Raw genomic sequence first — 22325 nt, 5'->3', positions numbered from 1 at the left:
GAGCTGTGGAGAACAAATAAATTAGACAGGTACCCCATGACCCTATGCTCAGTCTAGACCAGAGTAAGGGCAAATATTCAGATGGACAATCTGTCCTGCTGGAATCTCTGCAGGTATCTGGTCACCTACCTTAGCCCACACCAGGGTATCCCAGGGACTGGACGTTATTATATGACAACTTTGTACAGAACACATGTAACAAAACAGTTGCAAGATTCACTTATATAAGTCATCATAAAGAAAAATACACAAAATATAAAAAACAAGCAGTATATTTATTCGCAAATATGCCCTACATTATCTGCCATATTGAGAATTGAAGTTGCATACCTGCTCAAAGGCTGAGTATGGATTAGGCATGCGCAGCCCAGCCATTGTGCTGAGAAGTACCCGGATAAGAAGCCATATGGCCATGGAGATGGGACTCACTGGAAAAATCACTCCTCTCTCGCTGCAGTCAGAGTATTGTGCTGGGTTTGTGTCGATTCTCACAGAAAGGACAACTTGCACTAGAAGGTGTTGCCACCCTCATCATAAGTGTGAGAACAACAGCATGATAATTTGTTTAGTATTCAATTATAGGACTTACTAACTTCTTGTATTTGTTTTATACACCTTATTGCAAGGAAAGCAGCACTATAACATTAGTTCACAACAAAACCATACTTATATGGTGCATGTACGAAACTAAGGCACACTATTGTAAAAATAGATGCATCACAGCAGAAGACATTTGCATAGCATATGATATATATAACATGATATAACATATAAATGAATTATGCAAAACAATGAAACATATTCTAAAGGTTGGGGTTCTAGACCATGAGTCAGAGGTCATAAGAAGGAAAACACATAGTACGAGAGAATAGTGTACAGGGAAGCAAAACTTTGGTGCACAATTATGTCACCTCATAAAATGAGAGATGTTAAAGAAAGAGATATATAACCTTCAGAGAAAGTGAACTAAACTCTGACAAGGAAAGAAAGTAAAAGGAAAGGAAGTAAAAAAGGAAAGGAAAGCAGTAAGATCAGGCAGGTCAGTGACTGGAATCCCTGGTGAATGATAAATATTTCCAACGCCACTACTGAAACCAGCAAGATGAGGACATTTAGAAAGAGCAGACTGAGAGATACCAGAGTGGCCAGAGTGATGTTATTGAAGGTTTCAGTTAAGCAGAAGAATGATAAATTAAATTGAAGATATTACTGCCACCACTTGACTCTGTCCAAAAATAAATGTGCACTCTTCAGTATTCTACAGACTCTTGAATAATGAAAGCTTACCATAAACAGTGATGACATGGATATCATAGTACAATCCAAGTGTCTTTCTCTTCTACTTGACATATTTACAATTACTGAATCAGTAATTCCCGTACCTGCTTTTTGGACACGGTTCCATCAACAGGATCAACATATTCAAAGCTGTCAGCCTTTTCTACGGTGTAAACATTGTTGCCAACAGCAAACTGCTGACTTCGGAATGACTTCTCTGTGATCAAGGCCTCCACGTCTCTCATGATGAAGAAGGCAGCTCTGGGTTCCAACGCCTCATAATCAAATCTGATGTGAAAAGATTTTAACACAAAATGGAATTTTAGGTATCCTGCCAGCTGTCAAAATTGATATCTATTGTTTGCTTTCCTCATATATGTAATTACATGCAAAATAAGAGCAGACAAAGATCATCAAGCGTGGCGGCACATCAACATGTCTGCTCATTAATGTAACAATGACAGACATAGCTCATTTTTTAAGTCGAGACTGGGCAGCGCATGCGCTGCAGCGAGGCATGCAGTAGTGAAGTATGGCTTTGAAGCCCCGCCCACTCTCCGCTCATATTCGTCATTTTCTTGTGTCATTGTCCTTCGTAAATGCTGGCTTCTGATTCATTTATAGGCTTGTTAATCCCTCCATAGTACCACTGTGTCTTCATTTGTAATCTTCCATGAGGACCGGCCCTTTTACTTTGGTTGTGTAGCGGTCAGCGCTCTCGCGTTTCTGGCTCTGCACCGGAAACACATACATACAGACACGCATCCACGTCATCCATGCGGGAGTTAATAAATGGGAAGAACCAGCTCGGGGGATACTTCGACACAGGCACTAAGTCTCACAGTGTCTGATTTGGGGTGCTTATGCCTGTGCACTGTAAGAGGCCCACACAATACGTGTCCTGCCAGCGCACATCGCAACACTGGCGACGAGGGTGGGGGCTGCAGTCCTCGTCCCCCTGTCCGGCTTCACCCGATGCAGCCACACTGTGCCCCGCGGCCCTGCCGAGCGCGAGGAGACGCGCTAGCGGTTTTCAACAACGCTGCACTGGTGGCTTCCCTAATGGCCCGTAAGTGCATGCCCGCAGCGGCACCACACCACGAGACCCCACACAGCGCAAAGAGCCGTGCTCGGGCCCCTCATCAGTCAACTCTGCTGCATCACGCCACAAGACCCTGCACAGGGCAAGGAGCCATGCTCGTGCAACTCACCAGTAATGTAAGTGCCTCCTGGCTGCTGTCTGCTTTTGGCCTTGCGCTACATCATCTTGCTGCCAGCCCTGACGTGCACACTAGCAGTTCTGGTCTGTCATCACCAGGCTCCAGGCCCCGTAGCTTACCAGTGCTACACAGGCTATTTCTCACTGCGTGGGAGGGACAACGACCTATGCCACACTGCTGTCTCCTCTATTTAAAGGCACTAGCCACCGCCTGCACTCTGTTCACTGACCACTCAGCAGTAGCAGCCTCTGACCACCCACGCCTCTCTGCTCCTGCCGTCCTCTGCGTCAGCATTGGGTAAGGGGAAACGTACCAAGCACCACCATGGGAGATGATGCCCCAGCCCCGGTCCATGTCGCATTCCAACATGCGGCGTCAGGGGTGCTGCCGCCATTCAGCGAGTTGGAGGACCCCGCCATGGTTTCTCACAGATGGAAGATATGGATCGAACGCCTCGACAACTACTCTGTCGGTACCAGAGAAACTGACAAAGCAGTGAAACGGTCACTTCTCCTCCAAGCTCTTCAAACACCTACCGAACACAGGGGCGGCAACAGATTATGGCGCAGCAGTCACCGCTTTGAATGCTCATTTTGACCCCCAACTCAACCCATATTTTGAACGTTTCAAACTCCAACAAGCCAGTCAAAGAGAAGGGAAGTCAATGGATGTTTTCTACGCACATCTGAGTGAACACGCGAGCACGTGCACTGAAGATGATCAACCGAAAGAAATTAGAGCGCAGCTTATTCAAGGGTGCAGGGACAAGACATTACGCGGACTCATCCTACGCCAACGGAAAATTGCGCTGGAAGACATCCTCATACTAGCAAGGTCCCACGACCTGTCAGCAGACAGGGCCACTGAAATGGACAAAGCACTCATCAAGCCCCCAGGATGGACAGACAAAATCAAGACAGAGCAGGCGGATGCCCTCAGAACAAGACCGCGAGCCGACACAACACGAAGAACAAAATAGGACACGCCCAAATCGCAGTGCGGCTACTGCGGTTATGAACCACATGCTGCCAAAGATTGCCCCACACAAGGCAAAATCTGCACCTACTGCGGAACCCCCAACCACTATGCCACCGTGTGTTGATGACGGAATTGAGGCCACGACACCAGAAGCCAAAAACCACCATTGTGGGTGGCACGTCAACTATCTTTAGCAACAGCCATGCCACCAGAAGAGACATCACGAACCGGCCCCAAACACCAAGGACCAGTCGACTCATCTTCAGAGGAGGATGATGGGGAAATATACCTCATATCTTTTGCGAAGGAGCTCAAACGACGCAGACAATCACAGCCCACCTGCACCATCCAGATCACAGGCACAGAAGTTAAGGCCGTTATCAACACGGGAGCATCAGTAAATGTTATGGGCCTCCAACAATACCGACCTCTGCGACCCTGCCCACCAGTTACCCCTTCACGGACCAGGATATACGCATATGGAGCAGACACCCCTTTGCCACTGAAGGGAAAAATATTGATCCCCGTCAAAGCTGATGACCTAAAGGTCACCACAACTATTCATGTAATTGACAGCTAGGGTGGACACACTGCTGAGTAGTCACACAGTCTCGTTTGCCAGGCGTGTCCAGACTCACTAAGTAGAAGAGCTGCTCGACCAATTTCCCGAGCTCTACAAGGGTCTTGGATGCATCAAATGTGACCCCATCAAGCTTCACATCGACAAGACAATCGCTCCAGTTGCGCTACGCCACAGAAGGGTGCAGTTCCTTTGCGACTTGTGCTGACTCTGCCGTCCAGGACCCGATCTACAGATAAGACCTCCCAACAGACTCCCAAGGCACCCGTGGAAGCACGTATTAACACGTGCGGAGGCACAAAAGTTGACCTCATAAGGAAGGGGATATTAATGATCCCTTCTCACCTCCTCACCTGGTCCTGAAGAAAGCCCGACGATCACTTTGACGAATAAGGGCTGAAACATGTCGACCTTTTAACCCACGAAAATAGGTAGCAAAGAGAACCCTAATAATTCTCAGATCGCGTACCATGGATATTTTCAACTTCACTAGCTCGAACCCAGAATAATAAAATTCACGCTCTGGCTCTTCGAGTTATTTTAAATTCACCACTTTCACTAATCACTGGACACTACTGCACACAACCTTGGATGACTACCTCCGGGCGGAGGCTGCATACCAAAGAACCCTGTGATTATGCAGGCACTCGATAAATTCAGCGGAGAATCAAGATATACCGCTACCCACGATTCCATCTCGAGTGTATGAGGGTTTTTTACAAAGGGACGTACCGAATACCTGAGTAATCCAGGTTGGCAGGACAAGTGGTCCAACCCCCCACTGATTTAAAGATAACTTAAAACATAGGCACTAAGTCTCACAGTGTCTGATTTGGGGTGCTTATGCCTGTGCACTGTAAGAGGCCCACAAAATACGTGTCCTGCCAGCGCGCATCGCAACAGGTTGTTACAAAGTATGTTGTTTTTAGTCTGAAAGCACTATATTCTTTAGTGAGCCTCTCTTATTGCAGGAGAGTCGCTTGTACGCTGTTGTGACCACCTCTGCTTATACGTGCTTTCTTTACTTGCCGCAGGCTGAAGGGTTCCTGGCAAATTCATTTGCCAGTGCTACATATCTGCAGCACACGCTTCATGGATGTGGGATGTGAAGAGCAGCTAGTAACATTTAATAAACTCTGTCTCATCGCCTGTAGATCATTCCCTCTCCCAAAACGGTTGCGCATGTTGTGTACACATCACCGCTTCCGAGCTGACAACATGGCCAAAGGTAATTTTTCATCCCCCCTCCCACTCTGTTTCACAGTGCAGTGTTTTCCTGGCTCAGCATGGCACCCATGAGTGCTGCACTTTCACTTTTACATCTCTGCAGTACAAGCTTCATGGAGGGTGAGCTTCGAGCTAACTTAATAAAACACTATTAAATCTGAGTCACCGCCTGGGAGTGATTCCCACTCATGCCTTATTTTAACTGCTGCTTCTGCTGTGTTTGTCAGGAACGAGTTAAAGCTGTGCTTTTTAGGTCGAGCCTAGAGTCAGCGTGCATGCGCTGCTCTGCGAGGCATGCAATATTCTATATTACGAGTTTGGCCACACCTAGCACTTTCAATTGATTTTTCCTGTGCCTTTCTAACTGCTTTTCTTTTCTGTGGTGAATTTTGTAATTTGTCCCTCCTTTGCACGTGTGTGTTACGCCCATGGTGACTGGCCCTCTTACATGGGTCATTTTGCTTCAGGCATTTCATGCTTGCGGCACACGCTTTCTTAACATGCGTTTTGGGATGAAACAGGAGGGCTCATGTTTGAAGTAGCTGTGTGCCTGTTTAGGCAGAGAGTCCCCGAAGAGACCAGCGCCGCCGCTCTCACCCCCAACACACCTCGCACCCCACCAACCCACCATCCCTCCTCGTGGGCATCCTGTCTCGATTATCCAAAATGGCAATCTTTCTTGTCGTTCTGCTGCGAAGTCTCTGTGCTCGTGTTCCGTCCAAAAACACATGTTTTTTTTAATTTATATTAAGCAATATTGCTTGTTTTAGTATGGTACGATAACAGACTGAGTTAGCCTTATGGAGATTCTTGTTTTAAAGTACGCAGTACTGAGTAAGGCGGAAAAGTACCTAAGGCGACTTCAACAAAATGAATATCACAAAACCATATACACATTACCCACATCTTGCGTTCTGAAACCTCTCAAGAAGTTGTCTTCCGTTGGAGAGCACTGCTTGTGTTGGCAAAATAAACTGTGAAATTTGCCTCTCGCTTTCCCTGACACCAAGCTCACCCTCCCCGTCCCGCCATATAAATGAAATACTGGGGCAGTCGTTGAGACCGCATTGAGCTGCAGGAGCTGTGAGGTTGAGAGCTACACCTCTCGGGCTGATGCGGTAAAAGACTCCCTCTTCTGGTGGGTGACATGGCAGACTGCCTGCGAAAGGCCTGTACTCTCCCTACACCCTCAGCCCAGCTGGTGGAAAAGGTTGCACCGTTATTGGGCACCAGGAGCGCAACGCCCATTGGACTCAAAGGGCTTCAGCCCCCCTGTCATGTGTGTTAGCCCGGGATGAGACAGCTTCTCAGGCACACACACAGCCACACCAGAGTACTTCGCAGGTCTTTTAAATACCTTTTGCTTGTTAATGAGGCTTTGATGTTCCCCCCTGCTTAAAGCCCTTGCAGCTCTACTCTGCCTTTTTCTTGAAGAATCAGCCCCCCCGAAATTTTTTCTTAGCCCCCCGAAATTTGACTCGCCTTGCTACTGCCTCGCCTAATGGGATTCGGACCTTTGCTGCTGGCGTAGTGCTCTTGTGCTGTGAAACCCTGTGTGCCTCCAAAAACGCTGCTCCTCGCCGGACCCGCTCCGCGGGTTCCGCTTCGTGGGCTCCGACTCTTGGGTGCAGGTGACTGAAAGGATTGCTGTGGGCGTAAGTGCTGCAGGGCTGCAAGCGTGTTTGGCAACTGGACTCCAGTTCCCAGGAGTCCCTGCTGTTGCTGACCTGCCCGAGTCACCTGGGCAGCTCTCCCTGTTTGGACACGCCCCCATCAGCCTGCTCAAATTCACCGGACCTGTTAACCTCGTGGGACTCGCCTTGCTACTGCCTCGCCTGATGGGATTTGGACCTTTGCTGCTGGCGTTGTGCTCTTGTGCTGTGAAACCCTGTGTGCCTCCAAAAACGCTGCTCCTCGCCGGACCCGCTCCGCGGGTCCCGCTTCGTGGGCTCTGACTCTTGGGTGCAGGTGACTGAAAGGATTGCTGTGGGCGTAAGTGCTGCAGGGCTGCGAGCGTGTTTGGCAACTGGACTCCAGTTCCCAGGAGTCCCTGCTGTTGCTGACCTGCCCGAGTCACCTGGGCAGCTCTCCCTGTTTGGACACGCCCCCATCAGCCTGCTCAAATTCACCGGACCTGTTAACCTCGTGGGACTCGCCTTGCTACTGCCTCGCCTGATGGGATTTGGACCTTTGCTGCTGGCGTAGTGCTCTTGTGCTGTGAAACCCTGTGTGCCTCCAAAAACACTGCTCCTCGCCGGACCCGCTCTGCGGGTCCCGCTTCGTGGGCTCTGACTCTTGGGTGCAGGTGACTGAAAGGATTGCTGTGGGCGTAAGTGCTGCAGGGCTGCGAGCGTGTTTGGCAACTGGACTCCAGTTCCCAGGAGTCCCTGCTGTTGCTGACCTGCCCGAGTCACCTGGGCAGCTCTCCCTGTTTGGACACGCCCCCATCAGCCTGCTCAAATTCACCGGACCTGTTAACCTCGTGGGACTCGCCTTGCTACTGCCTCGCCTGATGGGATTTGGACCTTTGCTGCTGGCGTAGTGCTCTTGTGCTGTGAAACCCTGTGTGCCTCCATAAACGCTGCTCCTCGCCGGACCCGCTCCGTGGGTCCCGCTTCGTGGGCTCTGACTCTTGGGTGCAGGTGACTGAAAGGATTGCTGTGGGCGTAAGTGCTGCAGGGCTGCGAGCGTGTTTGGCAACTGAACTCCAGTTCCCAGGAGTCCCTGCTGTTGCTGACCTGCCCGAGTCACCTGGGCAGCTCTCCCTGTTTGGACACGCCCCCATCAGCCTGCTCAAATTCACCGGACCTGTTAACCTCGTGGGACTCGCCTTGCTACTGCCTCCCCTGATGGGATTTGGACCTTTGCTGCTGGCGTAGTGCTCTTGTGCTGTGAAACCCTGTGTGCCTCCAAAAACGCTGCTCCTCGCCGGACCCGCTCTGCGGGTCCCGCTTCGTGGGCTCTGACTCTTGGGTGCAGGTGACTGAAAGGATTGCTGTGGGCGTAAGTGCTGCAGGGCTGCGAGCGTGTTTGGCAACTGGACTCCAGTTCCCAGGAGTCCCTGCTGACCTGCGAGTCACCTGGGCAGCTCTCCCTGTTTGGACACGCCCCCTTTCACTCCTCCCCCTATAAATTGTGTTAGTCATCCCCGCTGCGCGGGAGCGCGCAGGAGCGTCCCGGGAGAAGCCCGGGACAAGGGCGGGACTGTCTAAGGCCGTCATAGGCCGGAGTAGGCTGGGCTGGGCCTACTCTCTTGCTTCAGATATTTGAGTCCTGGTCCTATTAGCCGATATAGCTCCCATTTAATACCATCAAACCTCTGTTGAAATGCCGTCTCCAGCAAGGGAGGGCACCCCCATGAAGCAGGGAGGGGTTAAAAACAGGACCTTAGATAATTACTTTCCTCGGGCTGTGGGTGATGGGGATAAGGAGAGCACCTTAATCCGACTCAGGGCAGAGCGGAGACGTTCTATAGATAACTTGAAACATAGGCCCCTTGGTGAATATTCTACTTCGCTCAGTGAAGAGTCGACCTCTATAGACGATGTCCCCCCTCCTGCTGAGGGATTGCACGAAAACCCCACTTGTCCCATTACGAGTCTAACCCCAGCCACCAGCCCAAGCAGAGCGACCATTGACTTAATTTCTCAACCCCCCCCAGCCCCGAAAGCTAGGAAAGCCAAATCCAAGCCAGCCGCTGTACAAGGAGTATATGGGCCCCCCCAAACAAACGTAGGAGGAAGTCAAGGGGTGCCCAGGGCAAAAACAAATCTAAAATCCCCCACTCTGAGTTTGGGAGGTCATCAAAACTCCTCACACCGACTGAGAGATTAGCGGATGAGTTACAACCCAAACCCACTGTACAGGCTGCTATGGCCCCCGCCCTGACAAAAGACACAGGTAATAACACTGCTAATGTCCCCCTTTCTGTTGCCCCGCTAGGTAACATGGAATTCCTCCTCAGGTCGCTACTACTACCAATCAGCGAAAGCATTAAAAAGGTCGAGATCAGACTCACCATCCTGGAGGCCACATTAAGTAGCATGAAAATCCCGGATGGCCTCCAGGGAAGATCTCAGGAGCTCACTTCCACTCCTACGCTCCCCAGCAGCCCCCAAATAGCGCAATGAGCTCAGCTCCCCCACAGGCTGTGAATGCTGTGGCCCCTCCACAGCCCCTGAGGACTAATCCTGTACCAACCAAGCCATTTAACTCTAATAGGCCCACTCCTCCTGTAGACCCTGTCCCTCTGGCACAGCCTGCAGACAGTGCTGCACCGACACCTTTAATGAAGCCTCTCCCCAGGCCACGTAGGCCTAATCTACCCCCAGAGGCAAACGATTTTACGGTAGTCATGGCGGGCGTCCCCCCACTTGAAGCGGGTGAAGCTGAGGATTTTTGCTCCTTAAAAAGCAGGGTAATCAAGTGGCTAAACATGAACAGACCCCTCCCGGTACATCTAAATAATGAAATAATAATGGTTAGAAGGGTGCCATGGGTGGGGAGAACACACAAATCCATAATAGGGGACTGCATATTGGTGAGCTTCAGGGATGCTGGAACTGTCTCTCACATATGCCAAGGAAAGAATAGATCTCGGGTATCAACTATTCAAACCCTCCAGGTTTCTTTCTTCTTTCCCCTATCCCCGCCCCTGCACACCCGTTTCAAACCTATGATAACTGGGAGAGGGTTGGTCGGAGGGGAAGACATCATGAATTTAACCCCAGGCCACTCTTTAGCCGCCCAGAGCCACCCTTTCACACTTTCAACCGGTTCAATTGTTTGAGTGGTCTTGAGGGGGTTGATTGACAAACAGATACTGCCCCCCCAGGAGTTGGGGAAAAAGGGGCCTTGGTAGAGGAGCCGGAGCAGCAAAGCCTCCTGGCACAGCAAACTCCATCTAGCAGGGTTGGGAAGTCTGTGGTAGACGGGCCCAGGGTTACAAATACTGAATGTACAGGAGGGGGACATGGGCTGGATATACAAGGGTCTGAGCGGGAGACACGATTGGGGCCCCAAGGGGGAACAGAACAGAGTGGTGAGGTACTGAGAATGATTTCTTGGAACATTGCAGGTTTGGCAGGCAAATTTAACAACAAAGAGTGGCTTGATTACATTAGAAAATTCCACCTAATCAGCCTGCAGGAGACATGGGCCCTGGAGAACAACTTTCATTTGCAGGGGTATAAGTGTTTCTTTGTACCCGCGCAAAAATCAAGATCAGGGAGAGCCATGGGAGGAATATCCATTTACATAGATTTAGACCTCCCGGGCAGTTGGTCTTCCCCAGGCTGGAATTCCCACAGGATTCAGGCAGTTCGGTTCTCCGGGAAGGGGCTAAGATTCATTATTTTCAATATTTATAATAACGAGATAGCGGGAGACCATACCTCACTTGTAGCTGAATTGGATCATAGGCTGGGTCAGGAAACAACAGTCCAGAAAAAGGGGCAGTCATATGCGCTGCTGGTCATGGGAGACTTTAATTGCCACCTCTGTCCGGCATTGGTCCCAACAAACACAGACTGGTCCCAATGCCCCAGGGAGAAGGGGCCGCATTTTTCCCATACACCGATAGGGTTAGCTTTCAGTATGCTCCGGCTCAAGTATGATCTTGAACATACTATTAACATGTTTGGCACACAGAAGGATGGTACACTCCCACCCACATTCAAGGGTAGAGGATGCTCATCCATCATCAACTATATCCTGGTCTCAAGATCCCTGCTAAATAAGACAATTAGTGTAGGGATTGAATGGAGCAGTTTTAGCGACCACAACCCACTTGTTTTGGAGCTGTTGTATAGGGTGGGTTCAAAAAGGAGAGACCATCGCACAATCACGGAGAAGGTTACAGATCAAGGCAGGAGATTAAAGTGGTCCAAAATAGATGGGGAAAAGTTTTATAAGGCCCTGGTGGACGCTGGCAAAACTGCCATTAATGACTGTTTAGACATAGAAGTCCACGGATCAAGGCTACTGGAAGCATTCGATCAGATTGCAAATCTGATTGATGGCCTACTTAAAACTAGTGCGCCCACAAGGAACCACGGTAACCCTCGATGGTTTGATAAAGATTGCTCCAAAGCACTGAGGGAGCTCAAAAGCTGCCTTAAATTTAAACCAAGGGACCCCCAAAAAATCAAGGCGTGCAGGGAGAAATATAAGAAAGAGACCAAGAGGAGGAAACTCGCTCTGCAGGCAGAAGCGTGGGCAGACCTAAGAGAAGCAGGGGAAAGAAATGATTTAGCGGGTTTCTGGAGAATCATCAACAAACCCACTTTCCAGGAAAACGATACCCCGGAGATAGGGTTTAATATTCTTCCAGAACAGTGGGTCACTCACTATAGGGGTCTGTATAATCATGAGCCCGGTACTCCCGTAGAGCCACCTGAATTTGCAACCCAGGTTTCAACGGTTGTATTTACTATCAAGGAGATTACTGCTGGGATAGAGGGTCTGACCAAAAACAAAGCCCCGGGCCCTGACGGAATCCCCCGACCTGTTTCTGAGCAGCATAGAACTCTGGGCCCCTTTAATGACTAGGGTCATAAACACTGCCATTACCTGTGGTCTGCCACCGTCCTGGTCCAAAGCTATAATTGTGCCGATCTTTAAGAAGGGCAATAGGGACGATCCCAAGTGCTATCGCCCTATCTCCCTGATTGATGTATCGGCTAAACTCCTGGGTAGGGCGATCCGCAATAGACTGTCCGAGTGGACCGAAGAAAACAACATCTTCTCGGACACCCAATATGGATTCAGGACAGGGAGGTCCACTAGTGATCAATGCCTGAACCTTTATATGCTGACTGCCAAATATACCATGGCCAGTGATGAATCGATCTTTAAGGGATTCATGGATTTGGCAGCGGCATTCGATCACGTCAACAGGGAGAAACTATGGAACATGATGTCCAGTATGGGGATAGAGAGTGGCCTAATTAACATTCTTAGGGAACTGCATAGTGACACCACGGCTAGGGTTCGATTTAACAGGGAGGGGGGTCTGACCGACTCTTTTCCCTGTATGAGTGGAGTCCGGCAAGGCTGCATTCTTGCCCCTTTTTTGTTCTCCCTTTACATTAACAATTTGGAACAGCATCTGTTAGGTTTAAAGGCAGATTGCCCAAGGGTGGGGTCGCGTCATATTCCTGTTCTGCTTTACGCAGATGACGCGGTCCTGATTGCACGCACACCCAGGAGCTTACAAATCTTGATCGACGGATTTGTAAACTTTATGGGGGCCCTAGATCTCTCTGTCAACCTGGGCAAATCCTATGTGCTCCTGGCTGGAAGAAAAACCTCCTCTAAATTCACTTACACAATAGGAAGCCACATAGTAGAAGAGGTTAAAACGTTCCCTTATCTAGGTGTAACCTTTGATGGGGCCTTACAGTTTAACTCCCTGGTGGAGGAGCGTTGTAGTAAAATGATCGCTTCTAATGGGGCAATAGCAAGCTACGGCAGGAGGTTAGGCAGATGGAGCCCGGAACAGGTGATGAACCTGTACAGATCCGTATCATGCTCTAAAGTAATCTATGGGGCAGAAGTATGGGGCTTTGTTAATATCACAAGAATCCAACGGGAAGAAAACAAATATCTAAAATCCATCCTGAGGGTACCCCCAAGTACTGCTGGCTCTATAGCACACAGGGAATTAGGGAGGCCACACCTAGATGACTTGGTAAAACTCAGGCCAATTGTGGCCTGGTTAAAAATCTGGGTTAATCCTGATGCGTCTCTAAGCAGAGAAATTTTATCGGATTGTTTAGAGAGGGACAAATGTATGCGTATTCCCTGGCTCAATTATGTAAAGAATGCCCTAGAGGAAATAGGCTTTGGGAATCTCTTCACTTACCCTGCAACAATTGTAGCCCAGCACAAGATGCAAGTAAGGAAAACTTTCCTAGAGTTGAAAAGTCAACGCAGAGCTGAGGCTGAAGGGCTTAAAAAGACAGTGAGGGCCCACAACCTGGTGAAGAGCGTTGAGGGAATGGAGCCATATTTGTACCTTATGCATAACGCACAGGACAGATTTTTGATGTGTCGTTTTAGACTGAACCTACTCCCTTTTATGTTGGCATCACCAGCAGGATTTGCAACATCAATTGAACAGAAGGGATCCTGCGGCTGCGACAATAGGTCTCCGCAGGACTCCCTTCACTTTGTTTTACTCTGTCCTTTTTATACAATGCCCAGGCGCAGATTTCTTGTAAATGTTTTAAAAAAAGCTAAACTGGAACATGCAAGGGAGGCATTAGTCTTTTTACAAAAAGCATCGGACCCCTTAACACTGTGTTGTATAATGAATTTTATTAAGGTAGCGGTCCGTCTAAGGCTAACTAGGGGAGTTGAATGAAATGTTTCTGATTTTACCTTTTTTAAAATGATATATTCTTCTGTTTGTGTTCCATGTTAACACTAATACTTTTGTATAAGGATCTTGAAAATGTTTAATGACTTTTTATTCATGTAAATATGTGTATGCTTTTATGGTGATTTTTAACCACCGAATAAAGATTCTTTGAATTGAATTGAATTGACTCTAGTTGTGCCTCTGCTGGGCACGGTTCAGGCTCCATGCGACTACTATTAGAGGTGCGATTTGTTAGCTTTGATTTGTTGTGCGGATGCCCTCTGCTGGCCTATTTACGCTCTCGAACCCATGGAGTGCAGAGGCTACCGATAAAAATTTATGGCCAAGGGATTTTCATGTGTATTTCTAGGAAAGAATGGCCAATTTGCACTGTTGCATACCCCCACTATGTTTTCAAGAGAAAAATGCTTCAACGAATCCCCACCCTTGGTGACTTCATGCTGCGGTTTTTCAACACAGTTTTAACCAGGATGTTAAAAGATAAAGGGCAGAAATATTGTGATTGATTTCTTCTCAGTTGGTGTCTTCACGTTGCGATGTGTTTTAGCATGCAGGATGTGTTGTGCTGAGCCTTACTCCTAAACTACACACTGCTTGCTGGTTCACGGACACATAAATAAAAGGCATAGTCATTTACAATGCCAATAGCTCAAATCATCGCAAATGCGAGACCTACTGCATTGTAAATGCTTGTTCTCTAACCAGCATTCTTTAAAACAGCTATCCATTCACAAGAAACGCTGGTAAAAGGGCGAGGCAAGTTCCCAGCAGACTACTCCTGTTCGCTCTCCGCTCTCCCCCTTCAGAAGTCAAGGCATTTTTTCATCTCAGCTCTGTTCGCTCCTCTACCCCGCACGTAAGCCCGGTGGAGGGGGGCAGGGGGGCATGAACTGCCTTGTTTCCTAAGAAAGCGCAGATGCTGCTTCAGAAGAAAACACTTCACACATTTCTCTCCCTGCCCGCCACATTGCTCTGTCTATTTATGCCCTCCCTGCCCTTTCCCCCACTGTGCCACCACTTTTGCTTCCCCACATCCGCACCCTCAGTTTTGCTTCCCCCCCACCCTCCCCGTTTGTGTTCCTTATGCTACCTTCTGTTTGCAACCCCCCTCCACACACACACACTTTTATACAAGCATCTACAATGCAATAGGTCTCGCATTTGCGAGAGTTTAGCCTATTAGCATTGTAAATGAAAATGCCTTCTATTTATAATTAAAAAAACAAAATATATATAAAAGGAATTGTCATTTACAATGCCAATAGCTCAAACTAACGTAAACGTGAGACCTATTGTATTGCAAATGCTTGTTTCCTTATCCCACAGGATACTTCTATTTGCTTGTCATAAGCAACCTGAAATTCCACTTGTCTGCCTACTGGCTAGCATCTTCTATATTTAAACAATTCAATTAACATCTGAAGCTTTTCCAACTTGCTTTATCCTTAAGGGCCAACTACTGAGAAAGGGTCAATGTCCTGAGACTTCTTTCTCCCTCCAAATGGTCCCAAATACGAATAAGCTCTTCACCAATTCAGAGCAACCATAAATCTTGCCAAATAACCCTGAGCTCAAACTCTTTACACTCCCAAAAACATGAGTGCTCCCTTGAGCAGCATTGGCAAGCTCTCCCCACATTCAATCAATGTTTCTTTTGCTGTGGGCGGGGAATTATGTTTCAAGAAAATATATTATGAACTGTGCCTCTGTGGGAAATAGTGTAGGATAACACTCATCCAACTTCTTTCACTCTGAAATTGAAGTGTACAATTTGTAGTGGTGTAAATGCTGATTTTCTTTCCTTTTTTTAGAGTAACGATCTTATTTTCACTCTTAGAATGGATTCACCCAAAAAGGGATACTTTCTGTATATTGCAACCACTTATAATGCCTTAAATGACAAGAAAATCAATGCCCATTTCTTCGGAGAAATTCCACCTTCCCAAAAGTAATTTATTTATTTGACATTAGTACATTGCGTTCTGCTGTTCTTCTATTTTGAAATTCACAGTGTGCATTACAAGGTGTGAAGCTGTACAGTATAGTATGTTCATCTTAATCACTCAACATTGGGACACCTTCCTCTTGACACCCAAAGGTTTCCAGATTGCTAAATACCATTAAAGACACTATATTTCTCAACAGGTTTTTTTCCTACGATCCCATGTACAACAGTAACAAACATTAGCATTAACAATACATTCAATAAAACATTAAAAAAGTTAGCATGTCATAACAATGCAGTAAAAATTTAGCCAATGCATTTTTTCAATTTAAAGTTATTCATTAGCACAATTATAATAAAAATGTATCTAGATAGATATTAGATACTTTCTTATTTAACTAGTATTTGTGCAATCTTAAAATTGTAAACCTGTTGGGCATTTTCTCTAGTGAGCTGCTTAGTACCAATAGTAATGATGGGGTAAAGAGCAAATCAAGCTTCTCAAGTAAGCATTAATAAGAAATGATCGCCGAGTAGAGCATGCGATTGTTCATGAGTCTACCAGTCATGTTCCAAGCAGTCCAAATATAAATAGTGACTACTTGGTAAATTGCTGATTGATCATTTCTGTAGCACATAGCTAAATCGTTAGAACAATCTAATACACTATGGGGCTTATTTAGAAGCCCATTGTGCCACTGGTGCGTCACTTTTAGTATGGGAAAAAGTGATGCAGCAGCGGCGCAAGTAAATAAGCCCATATAAGGTTAAGATTTTGTACAGTTGTCCGCTTAGCGTGAAACAACATGGAATGCTTGATAGTTTCACTATACCCCCTTGAATAATTGCAGCAATAACCACCAACTTTTTCCTTATTCCATTTAGGTGTACATGTCTTCCGAGAAAGCATGCAGAGTCCGAACTTATTATATAAAGTGTTTAGTGCTTAAGGGTAAACTTTTTCTAGATAAGTCTCAAAGACTAAACTGGCTTTTAAATAGAACAAATCTATGTGCCAGTGATTCATTCCCAACATTACTGCTAATATCCTTAATTTTATACTGCCAGTGTGTTTCCTTGGTTCTCAAGTGTGTATCAGAATTCATAGTGGAAGGATCATCATAGATGGTCTCAAGATCAAGCAACCTTATGGTGTTTCAAACATGACTAGACCATTGTACCATTTGCACCAGCATAGAACAGCAACTCCATCAAAGATGTCAAACTAGTACCCACTTGATGGTTTGTAAGCAAGTGGACCCCACAAAGAATTGAGATAAGAATAATAATATCTTAGATGGATGTGATGCCTAATTCCAAATAAAGAGCAATCAAGGGAGTTCATTGGCCCAAGTGCACTAGTGACCTCAAACAATGCTACTTGGTCTTCGGTAAGGTAGTAGTATCCATGTAACCTCAAAGTTCTGCCCCATAGATGGATGCAGTTACTGCTTTCCATGTATATACATGTACTAAAGTGCCATGAGAAATTGGGTTGTTGTTTGAGGGGGTGAACCCCTACCCAAGCAACAGCCACACTCCTTATCAAGGTGAACCACAAAAAGTAAATTGTAAATAAATTGATACTTGTATAGCGCACTACTCACCCGCAAGGGTCTCAAGGCGCTTCTACCAATACCGCTGTGGAACCCATCCTGGCTTTCCCTGTGAGGCGTCCACTCCTGGGCACCCCCAAGGTGGAGGCCAGGCAACCTTAGCGTTGTGGGGGCCGCTGTGGAGATTAAGCAAGCTTTTGCACAGAGTTGCAGAGTGGGACTCCATGATTGGAATAGGCACCGAGGCGAGAATTATCAGGTCCGTGGAATTTTGAGCCCAAGACCCGCCGAGGCGGGGAATTGAACCCTGGTCCCGGGCTAGACCTCTGCATCAGGGTCTGCCGCTCTAATCATTGAGCCACGCTTCTCCACGACCTCCATGACAAAAAGTCACTCAATTACGCTGTGCTTAACCCTCTGGTAGCTTGACACAAAAGCAGTCAGGCTTAACTTAGAGACAATATGTAAAGTATTTATGCAGCACTCAAACAGTAATAAAGTGAAAACACAACACAAGATAAATTCCAAACCAATTTAGAAAAAGTGAGTATGTTTCAATACATTATTTGAGACAAAAATGTAAAAAATACAATCAGTAGAATTGAAGATATGCAATTTCAAATATTTAAGGAAAGTTTAGCACATAGATGCACTAAGCACTATCTCGTGGTTATCTGACTGGGTGATACCAGGTGAAAGTCTGAAAGTCACAAGTTCAGACTGACCACGATGGAGAAAGGGCTGGATACAGGACTCAGTTCAGTCTGCTGACAAAGTACCTTGTATCCTCTGCATCGAAATGCAAAGTCCTGCATAGGCCTGCAATGCATTGACATCCAGGAGCCATCAATGGGAGCTGTGGTGCACTGCCCGGCACCAAGATTCATTGCGCTGCGTCAGTGTCAGGGGAAATGCCAAACAAGTGCAGAAATGTGAGACAGCTCTGCTTAGAGGTCGGTGAGTCTGCTGGTACTGGAAGGAGTTCTGTTTGGATGCTTTGGTGCCGGAGGCAAGATGAGTCCAGATGTGCCGGTTATTGGTGTCGAGATGCATCATGCTGGGTTGCCACTTGTGAAGCAGCTGAACAGAAACTGCGAGGTGCGGTCCTGCATCGATATACGTCAAGCTGGGCCAAAGTTGGCATAAAGATGCATCGAACTGGGTCATCCATCCTGCCTAAGATGGCCCATCCAGGCACACCTAGTCCCTCTATTGTGCGACTGTCTTGGAGGAATAGACAAAGTTTAACTGTCAACTACACCAGTCATGAGAACCTGGAGCAGGTTGCAGGCACCAAATGGTTAATTACTAACTTTCTAAAAATGGCATTTTCACAATTGTGATTTAAAATCTGATGTTACCATTAAAAAGGGTTTTGAATTACAATTCCTCAGACACCAAACACCTGCCCACAATCAAAAGTTATCCCTTATTAAATGTAATAAGGTAAATCCTACGAAAGACGTAGGAATCACAGTAGTGAAAAAATAATTTGTGAGTTTTTCCCTACCAGATTATGTAAATCTTAAACTCATATGTCCAACCTTTTAATTACAATGCACCCTGCCTTATGAGCTGTCTAGGGCCTTAATTAGGGGTAACATATGTGATATAAAAGGAGTTAAATGCTTGGCAAGTGAGGGGGGGTTTGCCAAGTTGAATTGTCAGTTTTAAATCTGCCAACAGCTGCAAACGTAGACATGGGGCATGTTTTATGGGTACTTGAGTGGGTAACAATAAGTGATGCAGGCAGACAAGTAGTATTTAACTTTCCATCCCTGAATAAATAGTATACCAGTTTACTAGGTACCTATAAGTAAATTACATATGCCAAGTTTTACCATGTTTTAGGGAGTGAGCACAAAAACTTTAGCACTGGTAAAGTGGTGTGAGGTACACAGAATTATTAGGCCAGCAAAAATGAGTTCAGCAAAATAGGAGGGAAGAAGGCAAAACATTGGCTGAAGAACACCCCAAGGCTGACAGGTCTAACAAGTACTTAATGACTAAAGGCCTATCTTTTGTTTGCATCTGATAATATAGGCTGTGACTTGCTTTAGGGTTGCCTCTGCTTCATCTCTGCACTGACTCTAGATTAGCCTCATATCAAAACGAATATGCAAATAATTAAACTTGTCTACCCATTCAAAGAGCTCATTGTTGACAAAAAAAGTAATGCTTCAAAGCAACATTTAATTTCATAATTTTTTGTTTTAGCTACATATATTATCAGCTGTTTTTGCAGGCAATACTGAGCAAAACCTTCAATGAGCCTATGTATAGAGAGGGCTGTTAAAGAAAGGAGAACAACATGTGCGACCAATAGTATAGGAACTCTCATGATGCAGGGTTTGGGATTATCAGAATTCAGTTCCTCCACGTATGTACCAACATCATTCAAAAATAGAGAGAAATGTAAAGAGACTACAGCACACCCAAAGCATACACCTGCACCGAAAAGCTCTTAGTGCACTCCCCATTTGGACAAAGCACACTCACGCTATTGTATTCCTAAGGAGAATCTGAAAAGAGCTTAACAAGCAGTGATTTAGACCCTTCCGTTCCGATGCGAGCCAAAATTGGTTTCTAGAGACTGAGTCAAAAACTGGCTTTAATTCAATAAATGTTAAAGGAAATGGAGCTTCCCTAAACTGTACATATGTTGTGCAGATTAAAAACAAATGCATAGCATGGTTAACTGTTCGGATACCTTGTCAGAAACCTACCTGATTATCAGCCAATATATTTTTGCATCGACTCATTCTTGGATATGATTGAGTAGGACTGGTCCATAAATCTTTCCAGCACCATTCAACATACAAATGAGGAAATATGAAGGATTATAGTGAAACCCCTTCTTATGTATTTGCACAATTGTTGCAGCGTGCTATGAACTAGTTATGTCAGTCATGAAGATGGAGTTAAAAACTTTACTGATTACTTGGACCCAATGAGCAGACGCAGCTTTAATAAGATCAGTTGGAGAAAAGTCTGGGCCAGGAGCTCCATTCTATTTTTGGGCCATAATAACATACTCCATCTCCAGATCAACTATATTCAAGCTAACAAATTCAAGATGATTTTTTCTTGTCATATTTGAGCTTTCTTGGAGTTTAGAATGAACTGTGCGAGGGGCATTGAGCATTGTAAAGTGCATTACCCGTTCTTGTGCCTCAATACACAAATCCAGATCATTTCTAGGGATATTAAGCTCAGAGGATACAAGTGCCTAAGTTTTCTATAATTCTTCTCAAGTGAGGCTTGTTTATATTCTCACATATGGTTGCTGTTTAACACACTTTTTTTGATATATTTATCAATAATTCTGTCTTAGTTCTACAAAGATTGCATATGAGTCCGAAGACTCATGGTACTGTACTAGAGATTGGGATAACACCCTCTTCCTGCTCCAACAGTCTCAATCAAGGTTACCAGCTCGCACAGGGTTTTTACCCCAATTTATCAATTCCTCTACTTGCCAATAATAGATTATCTAAGTCAGACTGTATTCCCTCATTCTACGGGTAATGAAAAGATGTTACTGTATTCCATACATTGCTTAATTGCCCTTCTAGGGTCGGATGGATTCAATTCAGGGAAACATTGTTTATTAACCCTATCATGGATACCTAATTTTAAAATGTTAACAGTACAAAGTGCCATAAGTAGTTTACGTTAACCATCAAGTCAAAATGATATCCACATATACAGCCCTGTCATCCATGCTTTGATACTGATCATGATATGGTCTATAAGGCTTAATTTTTGGCCCATTAAAAGTTCAGATTTCCTGAGGAATCAGATGAAGTGTGACCATTAAGAATTTAAAACCATGTGTCCACTTCTTGGTCATGAAACATTTTGCCAAAACCCTGATCCCTTGTATGTGGTTTACGTCAGCTTCAGGAACTACCCAGAAGTCCGGTTGAACCATAAAGTCCCCTTTAGTTCAATCAATGTAACAAATACAACTACTGTAAAAAAAGGTTTTTTAAAGGAGGTGGGTTTGTCTTGTATGGAGAAGGTCATATTATTTCCAGATAATAAATGTCAAGGGATAGTTCTGAGTTAACTAGTATCACGAGGAATAATGACTGACCTGCTGCACTGGAAGTTACCATGTGCTTTGTCACAGGTTTTTCCTGATTCTAATGAGTTTAAAGCTGATGTTTACCACCTGCTCTGGGCAAGTTGTAATATCTGGGGGCAAGAAGGTGTGGTTTGGGGTCTTAGGGAGAAGCGAAGGTGCCTTGAGGAACTGGCGAGCCTGTGGCCTCTCTGGAGGAGCATTGTTTGCTTCCCTGTACAACACGGATGGACAGGCATGTGGTGCCTTGCCCTTCTACACTCTCCATCTGTGATTTTACCTCTACACTCCTGGTAAACCGGCTCCAGTGTTTCTGGACCCAGTATTTTCATGTGTGGAAACACCAAACTACTCATAGCGGTAACATAAAGGGGGCCTTAGTCTTAAAAGACTTCAAAGGGATTTTTAGTGAATGCATATTTTCCATTATCACTGCCAACCTGCTTAATTCCATAATTTAAAATATATCCTGAAATTACATGGAGGCTTTCACAATGTATAGAAGACATGCTCCATTAAGAAAGCAACTTCGATTTCTGTGCACCTGACAGATGACTATCAAAATGCAAAGACTCAGTGATTGCTAAATCTTAGAAGATATACTCTCAATAAGAGTCTACCTTTGCATGGTTCTGCTCCCTTTACTGCAGAGCCAGCTGATATAATGCTCTGATAAACTCCAATACTTTATGTAAATATATATGCAGCCCTTTCAATCTGTTTTGATTAGTTAACTTTGACTAATAATCAAAGTACTGTGCAAAGATTCTAGTTTCAGCGTAATTCAGCATAACATGATGTGCAAGAAATAAGGCTCAGGATATGCTGTATCCTTTCAGAGGGCAGACAGTGCTACACAATGTGGACATCTTAGTGAACAATCAATCATTGGAAAATGCAGTAACAATCTTGTGGAGTTGTGCTGAGTGGGTTGGAATGGTCATTTCACACCTCTGATGACTCAGTTAATAGGATGTGGCAGTTTGAGGAGCATAATAGTAACCATTCCTTGGGGTAACAATATCAGGAAATATTTACGTTAGACTACCACCAACAGTCCAATTGAGCTTG

The 22325-nt window shown here is 45.8% G+C and overlaps 1 protein-coding gene across 1 annotated transcript in view; it reads right to left on the bottom strand.

Moving 5' to 3' along the window:
- The window catches only part of PGM5 (phosphoglucomutase 5), an 832754-nt gene that overhangs the window by 192891 nt on the left and 617538 nt on the right, over positions 1-22325 (bottom strand). The window contains exon 9 of the mRNA XM_086961233.1: positions 1383-1566. Within this exon, the coding sequence (XP_086817359.1) occupies positions 1383-1566 (184 nt within the window). The remainder of the gene's footprint in view (positions 1-1382; positions 1567-22325) is intronic.

This window comes from Lissotriton vulgaris, chromosome 3_1 (genome assembly GCF_964263255.1).
Source record: "Lissotriton vulgaris chromosome 3_1, aLisVul1.2, whole genome shotgun sequence".
Lineage (NCBI taxonomy): Eukaryota > Metazoa > Chordata > Amphibia > Caudata > Salamandridae > Lissotriton > Lissotriton vulgaris.
Note: the sequence above shows the minus strand (reverse complement) of the source record. Positions and strands in the feature narration are given on the sequence as shown.